This window comes from Lissotriton vulgaris, chromosome 11, assembly GCF_964263255.1.
Source record: "Lissotriton vulgaris chromosome 11, aLisVul1.2, whole genome shotgun sequence".
NCBI lineage: Eukaryota > Metazoa > Chordata > Amphibia > Caudata > Salamandridae > Lissotriton > Lissotriton vulgaris.
In genome coordinates, this window is record NC_141699.1 from 943,911,489 (window position 1) to 943,938,257 (window position 26,769).

The window sequence follows — 26,769 nt, forward strand, 5'->3', positions numbered from 1 at the left end:
TTCATTCAGGAGAAGGAGCTGCTAAAGGTGTCAGGGCCAGCCACAGTGATCCAGCATGGAAAACCTTTTACGTTCGCAATCTGAACTGGGAGACAGGTTATCTCCACTAACACGCATTCAGGCCCAGCAGGACCCAATGTAATCAACTACCACCAAGTGGTTGACAGTTTGTACTTATTGCCCCTGAATTTGTAAGTAGTACCTTAATATTAGTAGAAATTACACCTCACAATCCCCAGCCCCCCTCCCAAGTATAGCAATACACAAGCAAACAAGTCCATAAAATGTAACACAAAATAGAACACATTCCAGTGCAGTGCATCTTGCTAAATATGCAACACTTGAGGGGAAACTAACATGTGGTAAGTGGTAACTGTTCAAATATAATGAAAGAGCAATGTATTTTACCAGATCCTCTGTTGTCTTCAATGGCTTTGCGTCTAGAAGTTTCCCCTTTGATATTGTGTCAATATAATGTGAAGTAAGTTTGCACAGAAGATCTTGAAAGATAGAATCTTGAGGACAAGCAACAACAAGAGCCTCCCAGAAATCTACCAATAATTGTGGCACATAATCCTCTTCAAATCTTCCACACAGCTCCTAATAAAACAAGAAAATAGAAACCAAGAGTGTAAGGAAGAGCAAGCCACAGTCATCGCAGTCTAGGTTATCCCAAGGGTGCTTAAAATGGAGACATCCACCAATTGGTGACCAATAAATCAATATTACACATTGCCGTGCATCACATGAACCTAATCCCAATAAAACAATTAGTAAAGGGTTCCTGTGGTTGTTGTGATTAGGAACAAAGTCGCATTTCCTGCTTACAGATGGTAGAGTAGAGACACCCGGGGCTATCCAGTTAATGCACACTTTGAATAATCAAAGTCTCATCATTCACCCAAATAATAAAAATAATGTGATCCTTACTAGGCAGTATGAACCCTAGTACTACTAGGACAAGTGAGTGTTAAGCCCGTAAGGAATAAATAATAGTTCTTACATGCATTGACTGTGTCTGTGAGGCCATTCTGGAGGTGCAGGATCTTACTGAATGGTCTAAGTTACTTAAAGCAAAATAAAATGAAGTGGGTGCAGGGTCCTATTCTAAAGAAGCATCACTGGCATGAGACCATCTGAACAAAAGTACAATGAATATATGGTGCATGTATTCAGTGCCCAAATACCTCAAAAAGAGGTATCCTGTGCTTCTTAAACCACTCTATAAAAGAGAGAAAAAAGTAACAGAAATGATTCATTGATTGAACAGGTAAGATTTCAGTCCCTTTCTGAAGCTTTCATGATTTGCTTGAGTACGAAGAGAGATGGGCTAGGTGTTACAAACCCTGCTAACCACAAAGCTGGTCGCGAATTGATTTTTATTTCGATGGCCGTAATGAGAATATGTATAGCCTCGGCTTGGCTAGATCCTATAGCCCCATCATATCAACAATGGGTTGCAAGATTGTTAGCAATTTTTAATTTAGAGATGGCGATATACAAAAACAAAGGCAGGAAGAGTCAGATTAAAGGAGAAAAAATGTGGTCTCCCTTAATAGAATGGTCTAAAATGCAATGATATATACAGCAATAACCAGTATGCTTTGCTTAAGCCGGAACTCAACTTTGCAATCTCACGAAATTGAATGTTAATGCATCAATTTAACTTGTAAATTTTCCTTTTCAGTATTGTTTTGTATAGCTTCCAATGATTTTCGATTGGCAAATTTCTTGCTTTCTGATCTGCTCGACCGGGGAAGGAGGGGCGGGGTCTGTGTTATTTGTTGTATTGTCTTATTGTTGTAAAATCAAATAAAAATATTTTTAAAAAAAAAGAGAACTCGCCAAATGAATCAGCGAGTTTGAAACGCGTCAAAAGATAAAGCCCTGATGAGAACTCGCAAAATGAATCAGCGAGTTTGAAACGCGTCAGCAATAAAGGAGGCAATTGATTTTTGATAGGAAAGAACAAGCCAAAGAATTGGACTGACTAGAAATCAGATTAAGTTGTGTAGTCTTAGTTGGATTGTTTCGATAAAAATTTTTGGGTCATTCATATTGCTTTTACCTCCTTTTCCTAAGCGACTTTATCCTTTATAAGCATTGTGGAAATATGACTTGTCTAATCACAAATGCGAAGATTTGAATTTGCTGTATAGCAAAGGTGCAATAATGGTGTAATGTATATATGTGTATATAATGAATTGTTGTGTTAATCTTTTATGTTAATGTCTTAATTGTAATGTTAATGTGGTATCTTTCTCATACAATCGGATTTGTGTGATAAAATTGAAAAAAAGAAGAAGTAAATGGTATAAATAAATGGTACCGTACAAATCTGAAATAAGTATTGATTTGTCGCTCGTACTCAAGAGCTTGTAAAAACAACAGTGGGGCCAGCACTTTGCCTTTCCTTGGAAGTAAAAACTGCATCCCCGTCTAACTCATTTGTATTTTGGTACTTTTGCCAAATATTGAGACTGATTGTAAAGAGCACGATAGGGAGCACCATGAAAACATAGTGGCCATGTATGATCCAGATGTCATAAAGTACAACATTTTATGACAGGCAGAGAACTTTAAAAATACTTCTTTGGACAATGGGTAGCCAGTGGAGTTGCTGCAAATGACTGGAGTTGGGTGTGCTTTTTATGTTTAAAGTATTTTATTCGGCACAACATACTGGGACAAACACATATCTTCAAAAAGCGATATGACAGGGCGGAAAAGCCCAAATCTCAGGGACACCATCAGCAAATGTCGTCTTTATGGGCTATGCCCTCACAGTGATATATGGCATGCGTTGTCGCAGCATGAAATGACATTTCCCGTGCAGCCCTCCCCCCTCAAACCCCAACATACCAACTCCCCTTGCCCAACCCCTAACCCCCCACCCCCACCCCACGTCCAGTGCACAGTCCCTAACCAAAATATACATCAAAGCCACGGTCCACAGGGAGAAGTCTAGTAGCAGTTCACTGGGCAGACTCTACTGGGTTCGGAAGCCGCAGGAGGCGGAGGTACTTGGGGCAGGTGAGTTCCCTAAATTCCGTAAGCAATAAGGAATGAAACGGTCGCCAGAGCTCCTGAAACTGCCCTACATCCCCCACCACCGTGAGGGACATTCTCTCCATACCCAACACATGCCACAGCCTATGGAGCCAACCTGTGATGGAAGGTATCGTAGCGGTGTGCCAATGTATTAAAATGTTTTGGACTGCGGAGCCTAGAGCTATCGCTATCTGTCTGCCCCTACGGGATCTGAGGGGGTACATCAGTCCATTCAGAAGCCCCAACAAGGTATAAGCAGGAAAGCGTGGCAGTTCAATGCTGAAGTGAGAGTCAATTTCATCCAATACTTCCTTCCAGTAAGGCTCCAGGAACGGGCAAACTCTTAGAATATGTGTGAGTGTACCCCGGTGCCCGCACCCCCGCCAACACGTGTCCTCCTTGCTTTGATCAAACTTGTGTACTCGTTCAGGTGTGTAGTACCAATAGGTTGAGACCTTGGTCAGTGTATCAGTGAGCCCCATGTGGTGTGCCGAGTGCCTCGCTCTATAAGATATGTGCTCCCATTCCTTAGGACTCAGTGTCCTACCCAACTCCCTTTCCCAGCGCTCCCTCCCGGGATGATAAAGGTGTGTCGCAGGTGGTTGCAGCAGCTTGTAAAGATCTGTAATCAATTTGGAGTCCGATGTCCGCGACAGGAGCCACTTTTCGTAAGGAAGAAAAAGCTGGTCGGCTGTCTCCCTCACTTGCGGCTGAAGGGCCCAATGGCGAGCTTGCATATAGCGGTGTCGTTCGATCTCCGGAAGAGAAAACTCCTGACGGAGCTGTAGGAAGGGGACAACCCCCTCAGGGCCATATAAGTGACACAGGGCTCAACACCCCGCCTGTCTCCAATGTGTGAACGCTCCCCTCTCCATCCCCGGAGTAAAGTCTGGATTGTCCACCAGCGGTGTGAGCGGTGACGGGAACGTGGTGAGGCCGTATGGAATGTTAGTAGCATCCCACACCCTTAGGGGCACTCTCGTAATAAAGGAGGCGTAGAGGTTCTTGGGCCGATGAGGACGACGCAGGAAAGGGATCTCCTGCAAAGGTCTCCCTGCCACCGCCTGGTCTTGGAAGAGCCAATGCTTATCGGACTCCCACCTACTCCATTCCACAAGATAACGTAACTGCGCCCCCTGGAAGTACTTGCTGAAATCGGGTATTCTTAAACCACCCGCTTCAGGGGCCAGCAGCGAGAGGGCTCTGCGCATTCTAGGTTTCTATCCCTGCCAGACTAAGCGCGAAACGTCTGCCTGTAGTTGCGGTATCCACCCGACCGGTGGTTGGAGCGGCAGGGCCTGAAAGAGATAAAGCACCTGGGGCAAGACCGTCATTTTGATAGCAGCTATCCTGCCCAGCCAGGAGAGGGTTCCACGGTTCCACCGGCCCAGTTCCTCTCTAATCTTTGCACCTAGGGCTTGATAGTTGGCCGACACCATAGCTGATAAAGTGGGAGCAATCTGGATCCCCAGGTAAGGCACCGCGCCTGATGACCAAAGCATGGGAAACCTGTGTTGCAAATAGATCCTAGTAGCCGGCTCGAGGGAGATATCTAAAGCCACCGACTTCGCCATATTCATTTTGAACCCTGCGACCGCACCGAAGGAGTCCAGCTCCTCTATACACGCCGGGAGAGCCGTCCGGGGTCTGTCAATGGACAGGATGACATCGTCAGCGTAAAGGCTGATAGTGTGCGTAAAACCTCCCATCCGAATTCCGGTTACCGCTGGATTGTCACGCACCCGTTGGACGAACGGCTCCATATAAAGAGCAAAGAGCAGGGGCGAGAGCTGGCAACCCTGCCTGGTGCCGCGTTCGATGTCAAAGGTCGCAGAGGCGAACCCGTTAACAGGGACCACTGCTGACGGCCGTTTGTAACAGTTAAGAATCATGGATCGGAACTTTTTCCCTATCCCCGCTTTCACTAGAACCTGCTCCAGATAAGGCCAGTGCACCCGGTCAAATGCCTTCTCCGCGTCCACCGCCAGCATCATTCGCTCTCCCGGGATCCGGGAGGCCTTCTATAAAAGGTGGACAATCCGTTTCGTATTGTCCACGGTCTGTCTCCCTGGGACAAAACCCGCTTGGTCTGGATCGATGAGACCGGGCAAGTGGAGAGCTAATCGGGAGGCCAAAATCCCCGTATATAACTTCAAATCAATATTCAAAAGAGAGATCGACCTGTAAGACCCACAGTGCTTCGGTCCTTACAGGCTTAGGGATAACCGTGATAGAGGCCCGGAGAAGATCAGGTGGGATGGCTCCGGGGTCAGCAAAGGAGTTGAAGAGGGGCTAATGTCGTGCAAAATGTTTTATAATAGAGTGCGGTGAATCCATCCGGGCCAGGCGCTTTGCCATGTTTAAGTCTGGCAATAGCAGAAACCACCTCCTCTATCTGAATATCTCTATCTAAATGTTCCGCCCGCAAAGGATCCAGTGAAGGCAGTGCAACCGAATCCAAGTAAGCGGCCATAGCCATCCCGTCCGGGGGCTCCCCTGTATAAAGGTCCTTGTAAAAGCCGCAGAAGACGGCCCCTATATGAGCGTCCTCCGTCTCCACCGTCCCCACCTGGTTGGAGATTTCCTTAACCAGTTGGTTCTGACGTGTCACCCGGAGCCTGTGGGCTAGCAGTTTGCCACAGCGGTCCCCTCCAGTATAAAAAGTGTGATGCAGCCGCAGTGCAGCATACTCCGCCCGATCGAGATCTAGGGCCACCAGGAGCTTCCTCGCTTCCTTGAGCTGCCTCCAAATCCTAGGAGCCCCTGTCCTACGATGTATCTGCTCAAGTTCTCTAACCCGATCCGTAAGTTCATCTCTCTTGGCCTGCCGCTCCTTATTGTCAGCCGAGGTGATCGCTAAAAATTCCCCTCGAATGACCTCCTTCAGTGCTGCCCACTGCGTGGCCCGGCTAGTGTCAGCGTTATCATTATGGGATTGATATTCCCGAATCGCCTTCTCGATGCGGTCCACTACCTCTTTCCTATGTAACAGAGTGTCGCGGAGGCGCCACGTCCTGGGACGAGGAACCGCCGGAGGCATACACAACGTGGCCTCAACTGGGGTATGATCCGAAGGGGAGATCACACCTATCTCCGACCCTGAGGCCAGCGCCCTCACCGGGGAGGTAACTAAAAGGTGGTCCAGCCTCGCATATGTCTTGTGCGCGTGGGAATAGTACGAGTAGTCCTTGTCCGCGGGGTGCATGTGTCGCCACAGATCAAGGAGGTCTACCTCCTCCAACTGAGCCCTACGGTCAGCGGAGAATTCCCCGACCTGCGGGGAGCGTTGCGCCGACCTATCCAGTGCGGAATTAAAGACCATGTTGAAGTCTCCCCCGAGTATGATGTGTCTGTCCTGGGAAGAAGTAATGTCCTCAATTGCAGCCTGCAAGAAACGATCTTGCCGTTCATTAGGGCTATATAGGGACCCTATCGTAAATAGAAGACCCCCTATCTTGAACCGATATGCTAGCAGCCTGCCTTTCTGTTCGGTGAATTTGTGGAGGATTTCTCCCCTAAAGTGTCGGGCCACCAGTATCGCCACCCCGGCTGTTTTAGTGGTACAGGAGGAGAAGAACTGTGAAGGGAACTTATGAGAACGGAGTCTATGCGTGTCCTGCGACAGTAAAATCGTCTCCTGGAGAAGACAGATGTCCGCCTGGGTGTTCTCCAGAAGTGAGAGCACAACCCGTCTCTTGACCGGATTATTCAGACCCCGGACATTCAGGGTCACGACTTTACAAGTGTCAGGGGGCATGTGAAAAGGTGTAGCAGAAAGCATCAGGGCCCCATAACAATAGGGCGAAAAGGGCAGAGATGCTGCACTGTAGCAGAGGCAACAAAGCAATTAACAAAGCGCAATCATGTGTGGAGCAAATATGTCCGGGCAAACTAAGAAGCCTGCCTAGTGTCTGGAAAGCAAGGGGCCACAATGTGTACTGGACAACCCTTCCCTCCCCTCCCCCACTCTCCAGCAAATCAAAGAGAAAGTCAAAGCTGTATTTGCAGCAGTCAAGTCCGAGCAAATCATCCCGCAATGAACTGAAGAGGGATTCAAGGAAGGATCTCGTGACCGGTGGCTCCCCTCCACTCGCTCCCTGGGAGCCACCCGGGTGGCTTGGAGACGGCTGTCCCCTATCTTGTCTCGCATTGCTCCTGCCTAACATGTCCGGCAAGGTGCGCTCCCCCATTTCTTGGACCCTCTGTTGTTCGCCATTTTGTCTGCTAGGGTGCCTTCTCGAACGTTCGGTGGGGCTCCGTTCCAACCACTGGTATACGCCTCAAGCCAAGCCGTTGTTCCCCCACACCTCACCACCAATAAACCAGTGGAGTAGCCCGCACTACCAACAGTCCTCTTCCGATGAACTATGGAGCGGGCTGTGATCTGTTCACTCCGGGGACTGGCTTCCCACCCTCCAGGTGCTCCAGGCCCGACCGGCCTAGCACTATTCCCTCTTCCACCACGGCCAGCACCACAGGCGCGATCTCCAGGTCTCCTGCTCCTCGGGGGGCCCTCCTCGAACCGGCCCGGTATAGCCTTCCCCGTAATATCAGCAGGGGGGACCGTGCCTACCGTCCAGCGTGCCACCGCACCACCGCCAAGTCTGTGTGGGCGGCACCACACCAAGCGCCTCGATCCCGGCCTCTCCGGGGCGATGCTGGCCCAGGGGTCGGTGCCGGAGGAAGAGCCGGCCTCAGGATTACACAGGCAGCCGAGCCCCTCCGCAGCCGGCAGCTAGATCACCCAACCTCTGCTCCTCCGGGGCTCCAGGAGAGGTAGGCCTCAGCCTCGGCTTCACGTGGGGGGCCTCCCCCAGCGGCGTCACCAGGCTCCCCGACCCCCTGTGGGGCACCCGCAGATCCGGGGGTGCAGCCTCACACCCAGGGGGCCCCGCTGATGGGCCGTCGGGCAATCACCACTCCCTGCGACCTCTAGTGTCTCCGAGGTCCGGGGGCACAGTCCCAAGCCACGGCCTTGCGTAGCGTCCAGCCCCGAGGCTCGCCCCTCCGTCGCCCCGCCTCTGGGGACCAAGCGACTCCGGCCCTCGGGAATTGCTGCAGGGTGGGGTGAGAATGTCCGGGGTCGGGGGGGAAAAAACGGCAGCCCCACTGCGGTCACCAAGGCGGACGGCTGCTAGAAGCAAGTTCCGGCTCCACCTCCGGGCCGAGCCCCGGGCCTCTCCTGTTCCCAGCAATGGCTCCGGGTCCGGGACAGTTCAGCCCCAGATACAGGCGGTCGCGTCCCCCTTGGCAGCCACACCGGCGTCCTACTCCGTTGCCTCGCCGAGTGCAGCGTCTCGGGGGGGAGATCAGTGCAATACCAGCAGGTTAAGGGCCCAGGGCCGGCGGAGCTCACGACGAGTGCGACCACTCAGCCCGCCATCTTGTCCATGCCCCCAGGGTGTGCTTTTTAATCATAAAATGGTCCAGGCTGCTGCATTTTGTATCAACTGCACTTTACATACTAGATGAATGAGGAGGCCTACTAGGAGTGAATTACCGTAGTCAAGCATTTACATTATGAGGACTTGGATCAAGTCGTCCTGAAGAAAGATGGAAGAAAAAGAAGAAGACTCAAATGCCCAGTTTCATCATTTCACTTTGAATTGAGGGTATTTCTGTAACAATTGGGCAATGGGATGATTTTTCACACTTATTCCCTCTAGTTTAAGTGCAAACGTGCCAGCATCTCTCTGCATCTTCAAATGAAGATGGAGTACTGCATGTGCTGCGCTCCACTATCTTTTGAGCCTAGGTTTACACTTTATAAATACCCGCAATAAAATAAATATATCACAAACATAATTCTGGAAAGCAATGGAGCCCTTTAAACATCTGGCATATTTGCCAGGCAAGCATGGCTACAGGTTGCCTGGACAGTCATTTGCAAAGCACATGAAATACTTGAAAATATAAAAATGAATTCTTACATCAAGCTTTCGGTGCATTTCGTAACCCTTTTGCAGCCATTCCCTTTTTTGGGATATTTGGGGGAAGTTCGTGTTTGGCCACCATACCTTTATGTCCACTAAATGTATTCACACCAAATTGACGTCCTTTTCTTCCAACATCCTGCCGATTCTAAATGTACCCAGGGTTTGTGGATTCCCCTGGAGGGGACCGAGAAACTAGGTAAAATGCAGCAACATTTTGGGGGTTTTGGTAAAAATGGGATGAAAGTGTCTGTTTTTTTCCCCTACAAATGGTATCAACGAAGGATTTGTGGTGCTAAAGAACAAGTTACTTACCTTCGGTAACGATATATCTAAGAAACATTAGTGATAAATTCCTTACCTTAGTATTACCCCCAGGCATCAGACTGGATCCGGAAAGTTTTCGCCAGCAGTACCCCTGCGCATCGGTAGGCATCGTTGTGCGGCTACGCGTACGTCGTTGGCGTCGTAGTCCCCAACAAGCCGTCGCTGGAGCTACTTAGACACGCACACGCGTCAGTTCTGTAAACGACTTTCCCCGCCAGGAAAGCAGAGCCATGCAAGATACTGACGACTGGTGCATTGAAATTAGGGCCCTGAAAGGGATAACCTTAACCCTAGAAATCAGTTCGCAGAACGGGGAGGATGGGTGGGGCAGTAAGGAATCTATCACCAACTAATGTTTCTTACAGATATATATCATTACCGAAGGTAAGTAACTTGTTCATCTGAAAGAAATGCGTTAGTGATAGATACTTTACCTTAGAATAGATACCCCAGCAATTTCAACCCCGGTGGTGCGTTTGTGAACAAAGATCACACCAGAAAGTCACGTAGAACAGAACGGCCAACGAGGCAGTCTCTCCGGACTTGAATGTCAAGGCAATAATGCTTAGTAAAAGTGTGCAGCGAGGCCCACGTGGCTGCCTGACAGATGTCTTGCAGGGGGACGGCACGTCCCAATGCAGTAGTAGCTGCAGTTGGTCTGGTAGTATGGGTGCACAACCCCACCAGTGGTTCATTGTTAGCCAGAAAATAACAGGCTTTGATACCCAAGACGACCCAGCGGGAGATAGTGCTCTTGTGTACAGCCCGGCCTTTCTTGGCGCCCACGTAGCCAACAAAGAGCTGGTCATCCACCTGGAACTGTTGTGTGCGATTCAGGTAAAATGAGAGTGCACGTTTTGGGTCCAGATGGTGGAGCCTCTCTTCCTCTCTGGAAGGGTGCGGAGGCGGAAAGAAAGTGGGCAAGGTGATAGTTTGCCAGATTTGTAAGACAGTGACAACCTTTGGCAAGAAAGAAGGACGATTGTGAAGCACAACCTTGTCCGGATGAAGCAACAGAAAAGGAGGCTTACAAGAAAGAGCCTGGAGCTCACTCACATGCCTAGCGGAGGTGATGGCAACCAGGAAAGCAGTCTTCAAAGTCAATAAACGAAGAGGACAGTTGTGAAGTGGCTCAAAGGGAGCGCACATCAAACAGGTAAGAACCAGATTCAAATCCCACTGCAGCATCACAAACGGAATAGGAGGGAAAAGGTGAGTAATGCCTTTGAGAAATATATTTACTATAGGGGACTTGATAAGAGAGGGCTGATCAGGAAGCCTGAGAAAGCCCGACATTGCAAAAAGATAGCCCTTAATAGTGCCCAGAGCAGAGCCCTGCTGGGCCAGAGAAAGAAGGAACAAAAAGACTTCTGAAAGAGGGGCAGAAACGGGATCCACAGTCTTTGCTTTGCACCATGCCACATATTTGTTCCACCTGCAGGCGTATACCGATTTAGTGGAGGTACGCCTGGCTGCCAGAATGATATCACAGACTTCAGGAAGTAAGTCAAATGGAATCAACTGTCGCCGCTCCACGCATGTAGGTGGAGGCTGGACAGGTTTGGGCGGCGGACCGTTCCCTGCTGCTGCGACAGAAGATCCTCTGGAAGAGGCAGTCGTATCGGGGGATCCATTCTCATACTGAGTAGCTCGGGATACCAAATTCTTTGAGCCCAGCCCGGGGCCACAAGAATGACTTGGGTCCGGTCGCTCCTGATATTCAGCACTCTGGGTAGAAGTGGTATAGGCGGAAAGGCGTACAATAGACCGCAGCTCCACTCGTAATGAAAAGCGTCGCAGAGCGGGTGGGGCCTTGGAAAATCCAATGCGCAGAAGTTATGGCATTGAGGGTTCTCTTCGGTGGCGAATAGATCTAACCAAGGCTGTCCCCACTGTTGAAAGAGACCTTGCGACTCCTCAGAGTGAAGACGCCATTCGTGATCCATCATGTACCTGCAGCTGAGTTTGTGCGCCCTGGCGTTCAAAGAAATTGGCAAGTATTGAATCGTCAAGGAAATGCCTTGATGTTCTAGACGTGTCCAAAGACGCAGAGCTTCCTGACATAGGTTCCAAGACCCCACCCCGCCTTGCTTGTTGCAATACCAAATGGCGGTGGTGTTGTCTGTGAACACCTGCACTACTCTTCCTTTGACAGAGGGAAGGAATGCTTTCAGTGCAAGTAGGATCGCCCCGAGCTCTAGAAGTGTGATATGGAGCCTGGACTCTGCCGGAGACCAGAGGCCTCTCATCTCAGCCTCTCCCCTGTGACCGCCCCTTCCCAGGAGGGACGCATCCATCACCACTGTATGCTCTGGTTGGGGAAGGGAGAGGGATCTGCTGCTGACCCAAAGCTGGTTCATGAGGCACTACTGCAACTGTTGTGCAGTGCCCTCCGAGATCTGGACGTACTCGAACAGGTCCCCTTGATGCTGCACCCACTGGAACTTCAGGTCCCACTGCAGAGCCCCAAATGCCATCTGGCATGATTGGTCAGCAGGATGCAAGAGACCATGAGGCACAGCAGCCTCAAGGTCATCCTGACCTAAACCCCGGACAAGGGCCGAAAGATCGGAATCATAGCCGGAATGCCCTGGACTCGCTGTCCAGAACCACTCAAATGAAAAGGAGCTTCTGAAAGGGAATCTGGTGCGACTTTGGCACGTTGCTGGAGAACCCCAGCAAATGCAGGAGGTCGGCCGTAGTCTGGAGGTGGGAGACAACTGCCTGGGGCGAGCCCGCCTTCAACAGCCAGTCGTCGAAATAGGAGAAGACTGAAACCCCTGATCTGCGCAGATGAGCAGCGACCACCGCCATCACTTTCGTGAACACCTGAGGGGCGCTGGTAAGGCCGAAAGGGAGCACAGTGAACTGAAAGTGCTTGTGGCCTACCGTGAACCGCAGGGAACGCCGGTGGGCCGGCTGGACGGGGATATGAAAATAAGCTGCAAGTCCAACGCTACCAACCAGTCTTGCGGGTCTAGGGCAGATAAGACCTGAGCAAGTGTGAGCATCTTGAACTTCTCCTTCCGGAGGAAGCGATTGACGTTCTGAAGGTCTGAGAAGGGACGCAGGCCCTCGTCCTTGGGAACCAGGAAGTAGTGGTAGTAATAACCAAGACCTACTTCTGGCGTCGGAACGAGCTTGATTGCCCCTTTTTGCCAAGAAGGCTGTAACTTCCTGCTGAAGAAGTGCCAAATGATCCCCCGACATCTGGTGGGACTGAGGTGGCATGGCTGGAGGGGTAGTCTCGAAGGGGAGGCAGTAGACCCGTTGGACTATCTGCAGAACCCACCTGTCCGAAGTGATGGTGAGCAAGTGGGGGAGGTGATGGCAAATCCTGCCACCCACTGGTTTTGGTGGACCTGAAACACCGGACTAGGAATGCTTGGAGGCAGTGGCGACAGGGAAGATGGTGGACTGACCCGCAGCTGGCCCCGTGACCCACCTCTGCGGGTCCCACATCCGCACTGAGACTGTTGCTACGCAGGCCTGTGGCTCTGAAACAAACGTGTCTGGGTACCCCTTCCTTGGCCACGAAAGGAGCGAAAAGCAGAAGCGGAATGAGTGCGCGTGGCCGAAAGGCCTAAGGACTTGGCCGTAGCCCGTGAGTCCTTAAAACGCTCCAACGCACTACCTGCCTTGTCACCGAAAAGGTGAGCGCCATTAAAAGGCATGTCCATCAGAGTGTTCTGGACATCTCCGGAAAAGCCAGTTGTCCTCAGCCAGGCAGGGTGGTGTAGCGCCACTGTTGTGGAAATCGACCTGCCCAGGGAGTCGGCGGTGTCAAGGCCACAACGAATTGTGAACTTGGCTGCGTCTCTCCCCTCAGCATTAGTTTGGGAGAGCACCGTTCGGGCCTCCTCCGGACACTGAGGCAGCATCTGTGCAACCGTGTCCTGGTTAGAATGGGAATAACGGCCCTAGAGGCATGCAGTGTTCCCAGGCTGCAGCTCTGAACTGGTGGAAGTAAACAGTTTCTACCCAAACTGTTCCAGTTTCTTGGATTCCCTGCACGGAGGCGGGGAAGTGAATGCGCTTGGGGACGCAGAGGCTTGGACAACCAAGCTCTCAGGGGTTGGGTGTTGGGAGAGGAAAATGGGGTCGCCCAGGGCCGGGCGAAGGTGTCAGCCACAATCTTATGCACAGGAGCCCCTGCGTGGGGCCTGGACTAGGTGCCCAAAAGAACATCCGAAAGTGCGTCATTAAAGGGCAGCAGGAGCTCCGTAGAGGAAGGCGCTGGCCGGAGCACTTCTGTCAGGAGGTTAGTCCGGGCGGCCACTGTAGGGAGCTCGAGGTGGAGCGCATCGGCTGCCCTACGCAACACCACAGAATATGTGCCACCCTCCTCCGTGGCCACGGTAGGAGACAGTGTGCCAGGTTCTGGAGTATCCTCCAATTCCTCTTCCCAGTCCAGGTCTAACTCGCACTGGGCTGTGGAGGGTCCTCAGACCCCTCCCAGTACTCCCCTTCCTCCCCAACCTGACAGGCAAGCGGAAAAGAGAAAGGCGGATGGAGAAAGGGATAGAAATTCCCCATCTGCGCCGAGCGACACCAGTCTGGCGCCGTCTCCACGTCAGGGTGGAAGCCGTAGATGTCGATGGAGTGCGCATAAGGCCACCTGGCATCGGCTGGGATCCATGGGGGTCTCGCGGTGTCAAAACCGGAGTCGTCGACGACGTCGGTCCGGAGACTAAGCAGAGCGAGGACCCCCAGTTGGTCCCGCGGGGCCCAAAGGCGTTTCGGAGGGACCCGATGGACCAAATAGGCGGGCCATGGCAGACAAGAATTCCTGTAGCTGGCCCGGAGTCGCCAACGGAACCGGGAAGGGCAGGTATGCCGTCGGCAACTGCGCAGGATCCACACCCTCAGCCATGTCACGCGACAGGCTAGGGGAAGGCGAAGAGCGATGCCGCTTCTTCGACTTCTTGTGCTCCGCCTTACCTGACTCAGAGTGCAAAAACTTCGACGAACGATGGTGGTGGCGGCTAGGTGACCGGTCCCTCGACCTCCCACGGGACCGGGACCTTGAACAGTGCGGAGCTGACTCCCAGGCCTCCAGCAACTTTCAGGACCGCTCCCGAAAAGTTTTCGGAGCCATGGCCTGGCACTCGGGCACGACTCTGATTCGTGGTCGCGCCCCAGGCAGTAGAGACACTCACGGTGGGGGTCCATCACCGACATCATGCGGGGACAAGTCATGCAACACTTTAAACCGGGCATCCCTATACACCAGGAGTCAAAGACTCAAAAACAGAGACAAAAGTCCCAAGAATAACTCAGTCAAAAAGTGACTGGGGTACCGCTCTCTCCGGATCTGCGCTTGTCAGCGCGCCTGGGTGCGTCTAAGTAGCTCCAGCAACGCCATCTCGGCGACTACGACCCTAACGAGGTACGCGGAGCTGCACAACGACGCCTACCGACACGCAGTGGTACTGCTGACGAAAACTTTCCGGATCCAGTCTGACGCCTGGGGGTAATTTTAAGGTAAGGAATCTATCACTAATGTGTTTCTTTCTGATATTACCATCTTCCCTGCTTTCAGGAACAGGCACACTTGTGTCAGTAAACAAACATTTTTTACACAGTTTTGGAACTTTATTAGGACACAGCCTATTTTTCTTATTTTTTTGTGCTTTCAACCTCCTTCCAGTCAGTAGTAGAAATAGGTGTGAAACCAATAATGTAAAGCTATACATTTCTGAAAAGTAGATACATTACTGGATCCAACAAGGGGTCATTTGTGTAGATCCCTAAAGGTTTTCCTATAGAAAGACAGCAATTTGTGCCAACATTTTGACCTGTAACTTCTTTTAACTATGCAAGATTTTTTAAAGCAATATACAGTTATGCCCGCAGGACCCTTCTGGTTGCAGGGATGTATAGAGTTGTAGGTTCACCAAGAACCCGAGGTACCCAGAGCCAATAACTGAGCTGCACTTGCAATGGTTTTTCATTGTGTACCGGGTTTACAGCAATTAATTTGGTACAATATAAAGAGTGAAAAATAGGTATCAAAGAAACCTATATATTTCCGCAATGGGAACAAGCAAGTGCCTGCAGCAGGGTGTGGTACCAGTGGGCTGCTCTCAGCCAACTTTTGTACTGCTGTGCGCACTGTACATCAAGCATCAGCAGCAGTGTGTAGGCCCAGGAGTTCTACTCTGGCCACATTCTGCCCGGATCTTGGGCATTGGGTGCTGCTGGAGGTATTACTTCGGGTGACTGGCATAGCAGTTTGCCGGTTTATGTGTCATACGCTGACTGGCACAGCTTTTGTCTACTGGAACATCCTCAAGAATTAAAGTTTTTGAATGCTCAAGACTTATCATTTGGTGCCATACTAGTCAACTGAAGTTTGTGTACACGGTTTCATATTCTTGTTTTTTATTACGATTTTAGCATGGCATCTACGAGCCACTTCCGCTTCTTAACGAAGAACGAGAATCAATTATTCTGTGGAAAGAGTGGGAAAAGATTTTTGTCTCTTATTTAACAGCTATTGTTGAGAGAAATGTTCTTCTCTGAGAAAACATATTTTATGGCACAATTTGCGTATTGAAGGGCGGAAAGTGTATAGAAACCTTATTGACTCAGGCAGTGAGTCAGTGGGAGAGGAAGGTCAGGAAGATGTATATTCATTAGCATTAACAAAACTAGGGAGACACTTTGTCCAGAATTTTTTTATTTGTTTTATGTTTTTTTTGTTTTTGAAAACCTTTATTTATCAAATGCACAATACACAGCGTCTGCCTACAACCCTATCGGGCCGGCCGCTATGACAAACATTCGAAAAGTAGAACACAGTATATAGCAGGGGTGGCCGCTTCGCGGACCATTATGGTGCAGTGCATAACACAACAATCAAAAGGATATCAAAGGTTTAATTTTGTAATTTTGTCATAATGAAAAATAAAAACAAAAGGGAACAAACACATGGTAAATTAATGACAAGGCTCACAGGAGGGGGGTGGAAAAACGGAAAACAATAGAAAGAATGGAAGCAAATCTATTATGGGAGGGGTGGATGAAGGGAATGTAGAGTAAAAATAGTAAAGGGAACGTAATTTATGGGGAGGAGGGAATGGCCTCGGCATAATCAAGCGGAGGGGTACAGATATCACCTCAGTAAGCATTCCATTGCGCCCAGACCCTGTTCCACTTCCTAGGGGGACCCCGTGCCTCATACACCGTCTTCTCCCGAAACATGCACCAGTCCATGTTTTCTTTCCAGGCACTGAGCCTAGGCGGTCTATTGGAGCCCCAGAGCTGAGCTATGTCTCTTTTCGCGACCATGTTGCCCAGAGCGATCCAAAAGGTCTGGGAAGCTGTACAGTCCGTAGGCTCCCACACATTGAGCAAACAGCGTCGTGCCTCGGGAAGGAGGGGGACTCCAGTAACACGTCTCATCACATCATGGACCCTGGACCGAAAGGCGGAGATAACCGGGCATTCCCATAACACATGCAGAAAGGTACCATCCATACCACAGCCACGTCTACACAATCCGTCCGTCGCAAGCCCCATCCGTACCAGACGCGTACCAGTCACATACACACGGTGGAGGATCTTTAATTGGACAAAACGAAGCCGAGCCGGAATAGCCACCTCCTTAGGGGAAGAAATAGCCATTTGCCAGTCCTCGTCATCCAGTTCAAGGCCACCCGCCACCCAGGAGGCACAAAGCTTTTCCAGCAGGTCAGCCCTGTTGTTAATAAGTTTCTTATAAATTAAGGAAATCGTACTGTCAGGGACGTGGCCATCAAGAATACGGTCTTCCAGCGGGGATAACTGGGGGACGTCAGTCCCGGGGGGAAAAGTGGAGAATAGGGCATGCCGCACCTGAAGATATCGAAAATATTCCCTATCATCTAGTTGGTATTCCACCTTCAGGGCCTCAAAGGATTTCACAGTTCCTCTGGCCCAGAGATCCTCCACCTTGCTAATTCCGATCATATCCCATCTATCAAACCCTTTCGTCCGCCACAGGTTGCCCAATCGTTCAGAATCATACAACGGGGTCATGCGCGTCAATCTGCCGCCCCAACCTGTAGCCACAGTAGCATCCTTCCAGGCACGCACGGCACATTTCGTAGGACCAGTCAGGAGACGAAGTGGTGGCTTCGAGTACAAGGCTCTATTAAAGTTGCCGCCTGGCAAAAGGAGTTTATCCAAGGCAAAAGCGGGAGCGGGCTCAGAAGAATATGTCACGTGATTGATTGCACTTAAATGTGAGGCCCAATAGTACCGTTTTATGTCGGGTAGAGCGATACCGCCGTCGTACCAGGGGAGTGTGAGTTTAGATAATGCAATACGGGCACGCCCATCCCAAATCAATTGCCTCTGTAGGCTTTCGATTTCACAGAAATAGCGAGCGGGGACCGGGTCGAAAAAATTCTGCAAGGCATAAAGGAACCTGGGGAGCGACATCATTTTAAAAAGTGCCGCTCGTCCCAATGGGGACAAGGGCAGTTCACGCCACCGCCGCACGTCCTGCCTGAGGCGACGGAGGGGAGCGTAGAGGTTCCGATCATATCGCATCGAGGAATCCATGGAGACAAAGATCCCCAGATACTTGAAACCGTCTTCCGCCACCTGGATAGGAAACCTACGGGGCAGCGGAGGTAGTACCCCCGCTATGACAAGCACATGACTTGGTCCAATTGAAAACCAGCCCGGAGTTCTTACCAAAGGAAGTGAGAACGTCAAAGAGCACATTCAAAGACTTCTGGGGAGAGGTGAAATAGAGAAGGATGTCGTCGGAGTAAAGCGAGACGCGATCCTCCAGATCTGGCGCCCACCGGATCCCTTTAATCGAGGGCTCCCACCGAAGCAAGGGGCTCAAGCGCCAGCGCAAACAGAAGTGGGGAAAGCGGGCATCCCTGACGGGTGTCACGTCCCAATGGAAATTAATCTGAGCTTCTGCCGTTCACTACGACTTGAGCCAACGGTCGCTCGTACAGGAGCCTCACCCACGCAATGAAGCTAGGGCCGAAGCCGAACTTGGAAAGGGACGCCCACAAATATGGCCATTCTATGGTATCAAAAGCCATTGTAGCGTCTAGGGAGGCCACCACTGCAGGCCCAGTGAGAGTTCCGGCTCTCGCGAGAACGCCGTCGAATCTACGCAGATTAAGGGCTGTGTTTCGATGGGGTATAAAACCGGATTGATCCGGATGGATCAAGTCACAGATAACAGACAACAACCGATTAGCCAGAACTTTGGCAAGAATTTTGGGCTCAGCATTTAGTAATGAGATGGGGCGATAGGAGGTGCAGCGGTCCCGAGGCTTGCCATCTTTATGAATGACCACTATGGTAGCCAGGCGCTGTTCAGACGGAAGGACTCCTGCCTCAAATGCATCCAGAAACATGGTCCGCAAGTGGGCGGCCATTTTGTCCGGTCGAAGTTTATAGAGCTCGATAGGCAAGCCATTGGGCCCCATCGCTTTACCCGACCGCAGGGATCTAATGGCAAGAGCGATCTCGTCTACCGTAAAAGGGGCTTCCAGGGCTAATCTGTCCTCCTCTGAGACGCAGGGAAGAGCAATATCACGCAACAGTAAAGGAGAGTCGGCCTCATCCCGGTCACTAACCGGGCTGTAAACCTTCCGGAAATGGTCCACGAAATAGTCAACAATCTCACCGGGGTCAGATACACTTTCACCAGTCTCGCGGGTAATGACGGGTACAACACGATTCATTCTTTCAGCCTTATCCAGCCACGCAAGGAGCTTGCTAGCCTTGTCACCCACATCATACAAACGGCCCAGCTGATTCACACGCATCACCTTAGCAGCATCAGTCACAAAAGCTCTATAGTCTGCCTGCTTCAGTTCCAAGGAGTGTAGGAGCGCAGGCGTATCATCCCCACCCAACTCACTTTCAAGTGCGGTTATTTCGGTTTCAAGGGCCAGTACGGCCTCCCTCCTGGCTTCCCTTTCAGCTGCAATAAGAGACAGGGCGGAACCCCGTATAACAGTCTTGAAGGCCTCCCAAAGAACCGTAGGGGAAGCTACTGAACCTACATTCTCATCGAAGTAGCAATCAATCGCATTAACCAAGTCTGAGCGGAGCCGAGGGTTTCGAAAGTGCCAGGGGGGGACGGGGAACCCTGCTTCCAAAAATACCTCCCACGGAAACTTCAAGCAGTAAGGGGGAATGATCTGAAATACCCCTGGGGAGATGTTGAACTTCCCGCACTAAGGATAAGTTAGAAGCCAGCATAAAAAAGTAGTCTATCCTTGAGAGGCTACCATGGGCACCAGAGTGGAAAGTGTATTGAGTCTGTGAGGGGTGTAACGATCGCCAAGCATCCACCAGACCAAAAGTTTCCGTCATGTCAGCTAGCCACATCTGGGACAATGGCAGAACTCTAGGGGGCAACCGATCACATTCACCCGACATCACCGAGTTAAAGTCCCCACCCATGATCAGCAGTCCATCAGGGAGCCCCAGGAGAGTCTTGCCGAGGTCAGCATAGGTGGTAGCCTGCAGGACCGGGGGAACATAGCAGCAACTATTACAATTAGCTTCCCCTCCCATCTCCCCGAGACAGCTGCATATCGACCCAGATCATCAAGGGTAACATCATCAATTTCAAGGGCCAAGGAGGATTTCACCATTATACCCACCCCTCGGGAGCCGGACGTAAAACCAGCATGAGCGACAAGCCGGTAACCTCAGCGGTCGAGAGCTTTACAGGCATTACCAATCAAATGGGTTTCTTGGAGTAAAACAACATCAGGGGCATGACGTCTTATAAATTGCAACACAATACCACGTTTAATCCTATCTCCCAAGCCATTGACGTTCCAAGAAAGAACCTTCACATCACCCCCCCATCCCATAAAGAGTGTCCCAGCCTGACCCCCTCCAGGAACCTCAAATCAAGGATGTAAGCAAGCAATAGAATACCATATGAAAAGAGAAACAAAAAACATGCAACACAACCAAGTCCCCACCACCCACCCCCCAACCATGAACCCGTTACAACGCCCCCCACCCTGCACCCCTGCTGACTAAAGAGCCACCCCAAACTGCAGTGTGCCTGTCGCCCCATCTGATCTACGCAAAGAAACCCCTGAGGAGGAAGGGAGAAACTGCCCCAACCCGTCCCACCCCGGACATAAAAATAAAGCATATGATAAAGTTACTCTGTAAAGATTACGATCCAAAACCGGACCTCGGGGGCCCAAATTCAGTCCTGCGCCGTTGCGCCTCCGTCCGCGCCTCCGGGGCCTCCGCTCCCGGCGTCGTCCTTTGGCAAGGAGTCCAACCAGTCACTGGCACTGTCCGGCTGATCGAAGAAGTAAGCACGGTCCCTGTATTCGATCCGCAGGCGAGCGGGAAACAACATCGCATATTTTAGTCCCAAATCCCTCAAGCGGCGCTTCACTCCGAGGAATCCAGAACGTTGCCGGTGCACTTGAGGAGTGAAGTCAGGATAGATCGAGACAGAGTTGTTGTCGAACTTCAACGGGCCGTGCTTGCGAGCGGCCTGAAGAATGGCGTCCCTGTCTCGAAAGTGAAACAGCCTAGCGATTATAGGTCTCGGGGGTGCCCCCGGCTTAACTTGCCCACCTGGGAAGCGATAGACGCGCTCGACCGCAAAGAACTTACTAAGGCCTGCAGGAGCGAGTTTAGCAACAATCAGCTCCTCGACCAGTAAATCGATCGAGGCAGCGCCACTGTCCTCGGGCACCCCGACTAGGCGGATGTTGTTTCGCCGGGCCCTATTATCGTATTCCTCCATGCGTTTGGTTAGCAGGTCTTGCGATGAACGCAGATTCCCAATCTCCGACTGCGCTTCCGCCATGTCTGTTACCAGGCTGAATGCCTTCAGGTCAAGTGCCTTGACCCTCTCATACGTCTTGGCTAGATCTGCTCGAATAAGGGTAACATCAACCGCCACCGTGTCTATCTTGGACATGATGGCCTCATATTGCTGGCCCATATCAGCCTTGAGTCCCGCAATGGCGGCCAGTAGGTCTTGAAGGGACACTTCCGAAGATGTCGCCATGTCCGTCTTTGGGTCCACCGAGCCGTGGCTGGCAGCACTGGGGGAACCTCTCGGCTGCGTATAGCGATCGATGACGTTAGACTGGACCGATCCCCCACGAGTGGTGGCCTTCCTGCGCTTCTCCACCTCGGGTTTCGTCGCCATATTGAATTCAGCACCTCACTGGGACCTCCCGGGTGCGATAGAATGGCAGAGGTCCTCGAACCCCGAAAGCCTGGTTTTTGCAAGAAAAAGTCACAGACCACTGAGCCGGCGCTGCAAAGGAAGCGTGCTGCCAGTGAAAGCACCAAACCAGGATTATAGAGCAGGTCTCAGGCAGTCAATACAAGGGTGGACCAGAAACCGAAAGTGAAAGTGGCACATCATCGGCGAAGCAGATGCCAGGCAGCCGTTGTTGTTGCATTACTGCTCGGCCATCTGAGGCAGCAGAGTCCCCGGTCCAGTCCGGGGCTAGGCCAGAAAGCTTGAGACGACGTAAAAATGGTCCCCGAAGTCCGATCCCGGCCCAAAAAAGTTCAGCAGCATCAGGAAGAGTAACACTTCAAAAGCCCGTCAAAGTGACCAGGATAGCAGAAGGATAAATCAATAAGGGCGGCGCGGGTCTCGGGAGCCCTCTGCTCACGCGACCATCTTGGATGCCCGCGTAGCTCCTCCCTTGTCCAGAAAATTAATGTAGTTCTAAAACGTCACAAATTGTTTTGCATGGTTCAAGGGAAAAATTAAAAAGTCAGAAGTTACGTTGCTGTCCTAAGAGGGTTGGCTAATTTATGTGATTTAGATACCTTAAGTGATTCTTTAATCAGGGGCCAGCTGGTCCGTTATACCAACAATCACAAAATTCGAGGAAAGTTATTAACAGGGAATCCAGATTTGAAAATGTCTACTGAAATTGCTCAAAGTGTGGAGCATGCAGCAGAATGTATGAAGGAAATGAAAGTGGGAAATGTATCAGATACAGTGCAAGTAGTGAAAAAATAAATCATCTCTGGAGGCTCGGGGTGAGGTAGGAGTTGAGTGTAAGAAAACGAATGAAGTTCGCTTTAAGAATGGATTTGAGGATAGCAAAGGAGATAAATTAAGATGTTTTCGTAGTAGAAATATCAATCACTTAGCCAACAATCCGTGTTGTCCTGCCAGGTCCATTATTTAAAGGAAGTGCAATAAAAGGGGACATTTTGCAGACTATGTAAAAATTTGCTGGTGGAAAAGAAAAATGTAAATTGTGTTATGGTTAACGATAATGATAAAAAAAAGTTTGTGTTTCATATTGGTGAAGATGAGGTGAGTATGGTGTCCTCACATCCTACATGCATGACCTATTTGGAGGGGGAGGAAATTGATGTTTCTGCAGACTCATGTTCCCCATATACACTAGTTGACTATGGCACATTTAGAAAGAAATTCAAAGATACGGTGCTGGTGTTGTGCCAACCTGACATGACATCGAATCTGGGGGGGGGGGGTGCACAATCAAGCCCCTATTCCATTGTCAGGTATGATGATCATGGAAATTACTTTTAAGGACAGATCTACGGTTAGGAAAGCGTATTTGAACTCAAGAGTATCCAATCTACTAGGTTGGGCTCATCAAAAAAATCTGGTTTTGTGTTAGATACTAAAATGGAGAATCCTGTTTTGACAGTAGAAATTTCTGGGAAGTATGATCTTATGGCATTTTGTGATGAGTTTCCACTGTTTTTTTCTGAAAAGGTGGGGCTTCTTAAAAAATATCAACATAAGATTAAGATGAAGGACAATGCTTTACCGGTAGTACACAAAGTGAGACAAATTCCATATCTCAAGTAAGAGTCACTCAAAAATAAATTGAATAAATTGTTAAGTCAAGAGATAATAGAACCTAATGAAAATTCATCATGGTTGTCTCCGATTGTATTCACACAGAAGGCGGGGGAAGAAGTCTGCGTCTCTGTGTAGACTTGAGAGATTTAAATGCCAACATATGGGTTGACAGCTTTCCCTTGCCTAGAGTTAATGACATGTTGAGTGTAATAGGTTAGGCAGAGGTTTTCAGTGTTATTGATGTATCCTCTGCCTAGCACCAAATTGAGCTTTATCTGAATTTTAAAGCTCTCACATCTTTCATCACACCATTTGGAGCTTATCAGTTTTACCGTATGCCGTTTGGCCTTGCATCAGCGGCTGCGGTATTTCAGAGGGTGATGCAAGATGTACTGAGTGGGATCAAGAATGTCTTATGTTTCCAGGATGATATCTTGATCTATAGAGACTCTGTTGCACATCATTACGGCACATTGATAGAAGTTTTAGGAGCTTTGAAATCAGCTGGCCTCACTGTGAGCAAGGTTAAGTGTCAACTGGGTATACACTCAGTGGAATATTTGGGTCACACTATTTCAAAAAACGGGGTGAAGCCTAAACTGGATCTGGTGGGGAATGTTAAGAGAGCACCTTCACCCAAGAATGAGGAGGAATTGGAGTCGTTCCTTGGGCTTGTAGAGTATATGGCCAAATTTGTTAAGCCTTTCGCTGACATCACTGCGCCAATGAGGAGTTTATTAAAGAAGGGAGTTTCATTTCTCTGGGATGGGTCATGTCAAAATTCCTTCGGTCTCACTAAGGAAGCCATTTGTAGTGCTCCTTCTCTTGGGAATTTTGACATCCAGAGGAAAACTTGTTTGACGATGGATGCTAGTGGGATTGGCGTGCTTGCAGCTTTGTCTCAAATTGTGGAAGGAGAAGAGAAGGTAGTTGCTTTTGCATCCAGAGCATTGAAGGCAGAACTGAATTACTCAATGGTGGAGAGAGAAGCCTTGGCATGCTCTTGGGCTACAAACCACTTTAAATTTTTCTTGTGGGGTTTACCCTTTGTGGTACAGACTGATCATAAGACTTTGACCTTTATGTTTTCCATTAGAGGCAGAGATACTACTACTCCCCACATAGCATAATGGTTGCTAGGTTTAGAAGGTTTAAACTTTAACATTGGATTTGTACTTGAACTCAGAAACAGGGTGGCAGATTGCTTGTCTAGGCTTTCATGTGTGGATGGGCTGGATATGGAAGAGTGTGAAGAAAAAGTGTTGGTGGGGATGGTAGATATTCCAGGTATTTCAAGGGAAGAATAGGAAACTGGTATGGAGAAAGCTCTGGTCCTCAAGAAAGTAAAAGAGGAACTTGTCCAGTAACGGCGTGCCAAGTCTGGTTCCCTTTGTCCAGAATTGCAAGATTATTGGACAGTAACAGATGAATTGTGTATTGTCAACGACAGAGTTTTCAGAGGTAACAGGTTGATACCTTCGTCAGACTTACATGAAAGAATTGCTGTGGTGGCTCACAAAGGACATCTGGGTAGGAGCATCACTAAGGCTAAGGTTAGGGCTGCGTGTTAGTTTCCTAAAATGGATAGTGTTGTTTAAAGTATAGTGAAGGGCTGTGTAACGTGTGCCCGAAGTGACAAATACAAGCCTGTCAGTAGTTCTCCATTGTATCCAGTTATAATTCCATCCAAACCCTGGGACAAGTTAGGATTGGATATAATGGGTCCTTTGAGGAATTCCCATTGGATTGTAAAATACATGTTGGTTGCAGTGGATTATCACTCCCACTTGATCATGACTAAGGTGGTGAGTAGTATTAACACCAAGGTTCTTATACATTTCCTGCAAGAAGTGTTTTCCACAGATGGGGTCCCTAGCACAATAATAAGAGACAATGGGGTTCAGTTCGCTTGTGATTAAATGCATCAGTCTTTAGAGAAGTGGTCTATTTAACGCCTCAAGACAGCTGTGTATTGTCCTAAGGCCAATGGTTTTGTTGAGAGAGTGAACAGGATGATCAAGGAGTGTTTGCAATTAGCTCAAGTCACAGGCAGCCCAGTGGATGTTGCTCTTCAAAACATGTTGTGGTCTTACCACATGGCTCTTAATTTAATTACTAATGTTTCTCCTTTTCTGGCCTTAAAGGGACGGTTACCTGGTACCAAGCTGTTACCCAATTGGTTGGGTGGTGGTGGGCAGCGGTGGGTATGCCGGAAGGAAATGGACAGGTTGAGAAGACTTTATCAACAGAACTACAAAAAAAATATATGATATCAGTCATGGTGTAAAAGACGGGAAGTGGGTGACCGGGTACTCACCAAGCTTACTGCTATTAGACAGAAAGGATGCAGTAAATTTTCAGTACCTATGGAGGTGGCATGGTTGGGAAAAATGTAGAGACATTTAAATGATCGAAATACATGAAGCATGGATAGAATCACTGCATGCCACCCTGCCTAGTTGTCTTCAGAAGGCCCTGGAAAGTTGGTTGGAGGATCAATTGACGACGATAGAGAAGAGTTGTAGAAGACGGATATGAGGGTGTCGAATGAGGATTACATTATGTAAAAAGATGTCTCATTGTTATGCAAGCATGCTTCTGCCCTCTATCTCGGGCTTGGTTTACTGAATAGTACATCATTGTACATCATTGTTGTATAGGTGGGAGAAGTGTTGTAGGTTGTTTTAGCAATAATGTATATACATTACTTGTAGCCTGGTTGTGGTTTTCCTAATCTTGCCCGTCCCTTCTCTCTCCCCTTCCTTACCTTCCCTTGGGAACCCCCAAATTTCAGTTCAGTTGTTCCTGACTGGAGTGTCAGTTGGTTCTGTTGGCTTCTTCCTGCTGTCGCATGAATATAGTCTTCCTCGTTACCTTGTGTGGAGTGAAGTAATTTCAATAGGGTGCTATGATCCGCTGTAATCGTACACCCGTGCTCGCAGTTGTTTAAATGCATGTGTATCGGATATTACGTCTACATAGAGCATTCAAAGAAATCAAATGTGCATCCCATGTTATAGTGACACAAATTAGTTATTACTTACACCTCTATTCGATGTAAAAACGTGGACCAAGAGTGTGGAGAGAGAATTGCTTGTCTGCTCGAGAATCGGCTAGTTACGTAAACAAACTGACGACTGATGTGAGCCGTGTCCTCTCGCTGTATGTGTTAGTTCCACCCGTGTAAGGATATATTACTAAGAGGTGATGTATGTGTTCCTGAAACTAATCTGTTAGCGCCATAAACAGTGTCATGCAAGAGATTTTTAAATGTTACGTTCGTAAGTTTACCTGACAGGCACTATGGGTGGAGCATAACATACACTGACATAAGATAGTGATATTCCTGAAGACAGTGCCCCTTTGTCCGTAAGGACTGTAAGTTTTGTACAGCTAGTTTGTGCCAACCTGTAGTTGAAATATGATCTTGTTCTGCACCGTGTACAGGTGCAGAGGGAAGCCATATGGGGAGTGTCTGTTTTCGAGCTGAGCTGTCAGATGGGCAAATGAAAAGTATCTTCTGCAGCATGTCAAAAGGAATGTGGCCAATCAGAGAGAATCACTGCTGGGTGTCCGGGTAGGAAGAAGAGAGTAGCAAACAAACCTGTGCCATGCCAAGAGCTGAGGAATCTGTGGAAT

At 49.5% G+C, this 26,769-nt stretch overlaps 1 protein-coding gene across 3 annotated transcripts in view; it reads right to left on the bottom strand.

Moving 5' to 3' along the window:
- HPS3 (HPS3 biogenesis of lysosomal organelles complex 2 subunit 1) overlaps positions 1–26,769 on the bottom strand; it is a 379,346-nt gene that overhangs the window by 167,163 nt on the left and 185,414 nt on the right. For 2 of the 3 annotated variants that reach the window (XM_086944096.1, XM_086944097.1), the window contains exon 13: positions 409–600. The exons of the other annotated variant lie outside the window; for it this stretch is intronic. In XM_086944096.1, the coding sequence (XP_086800222.1) occupies positions 409–600 (192 nt within the window). The remainder of the gene's footprint in view (positions 1–408; positions 601–26,769) is intronic. 3 annotated transcript variants of the gene reach the window in all.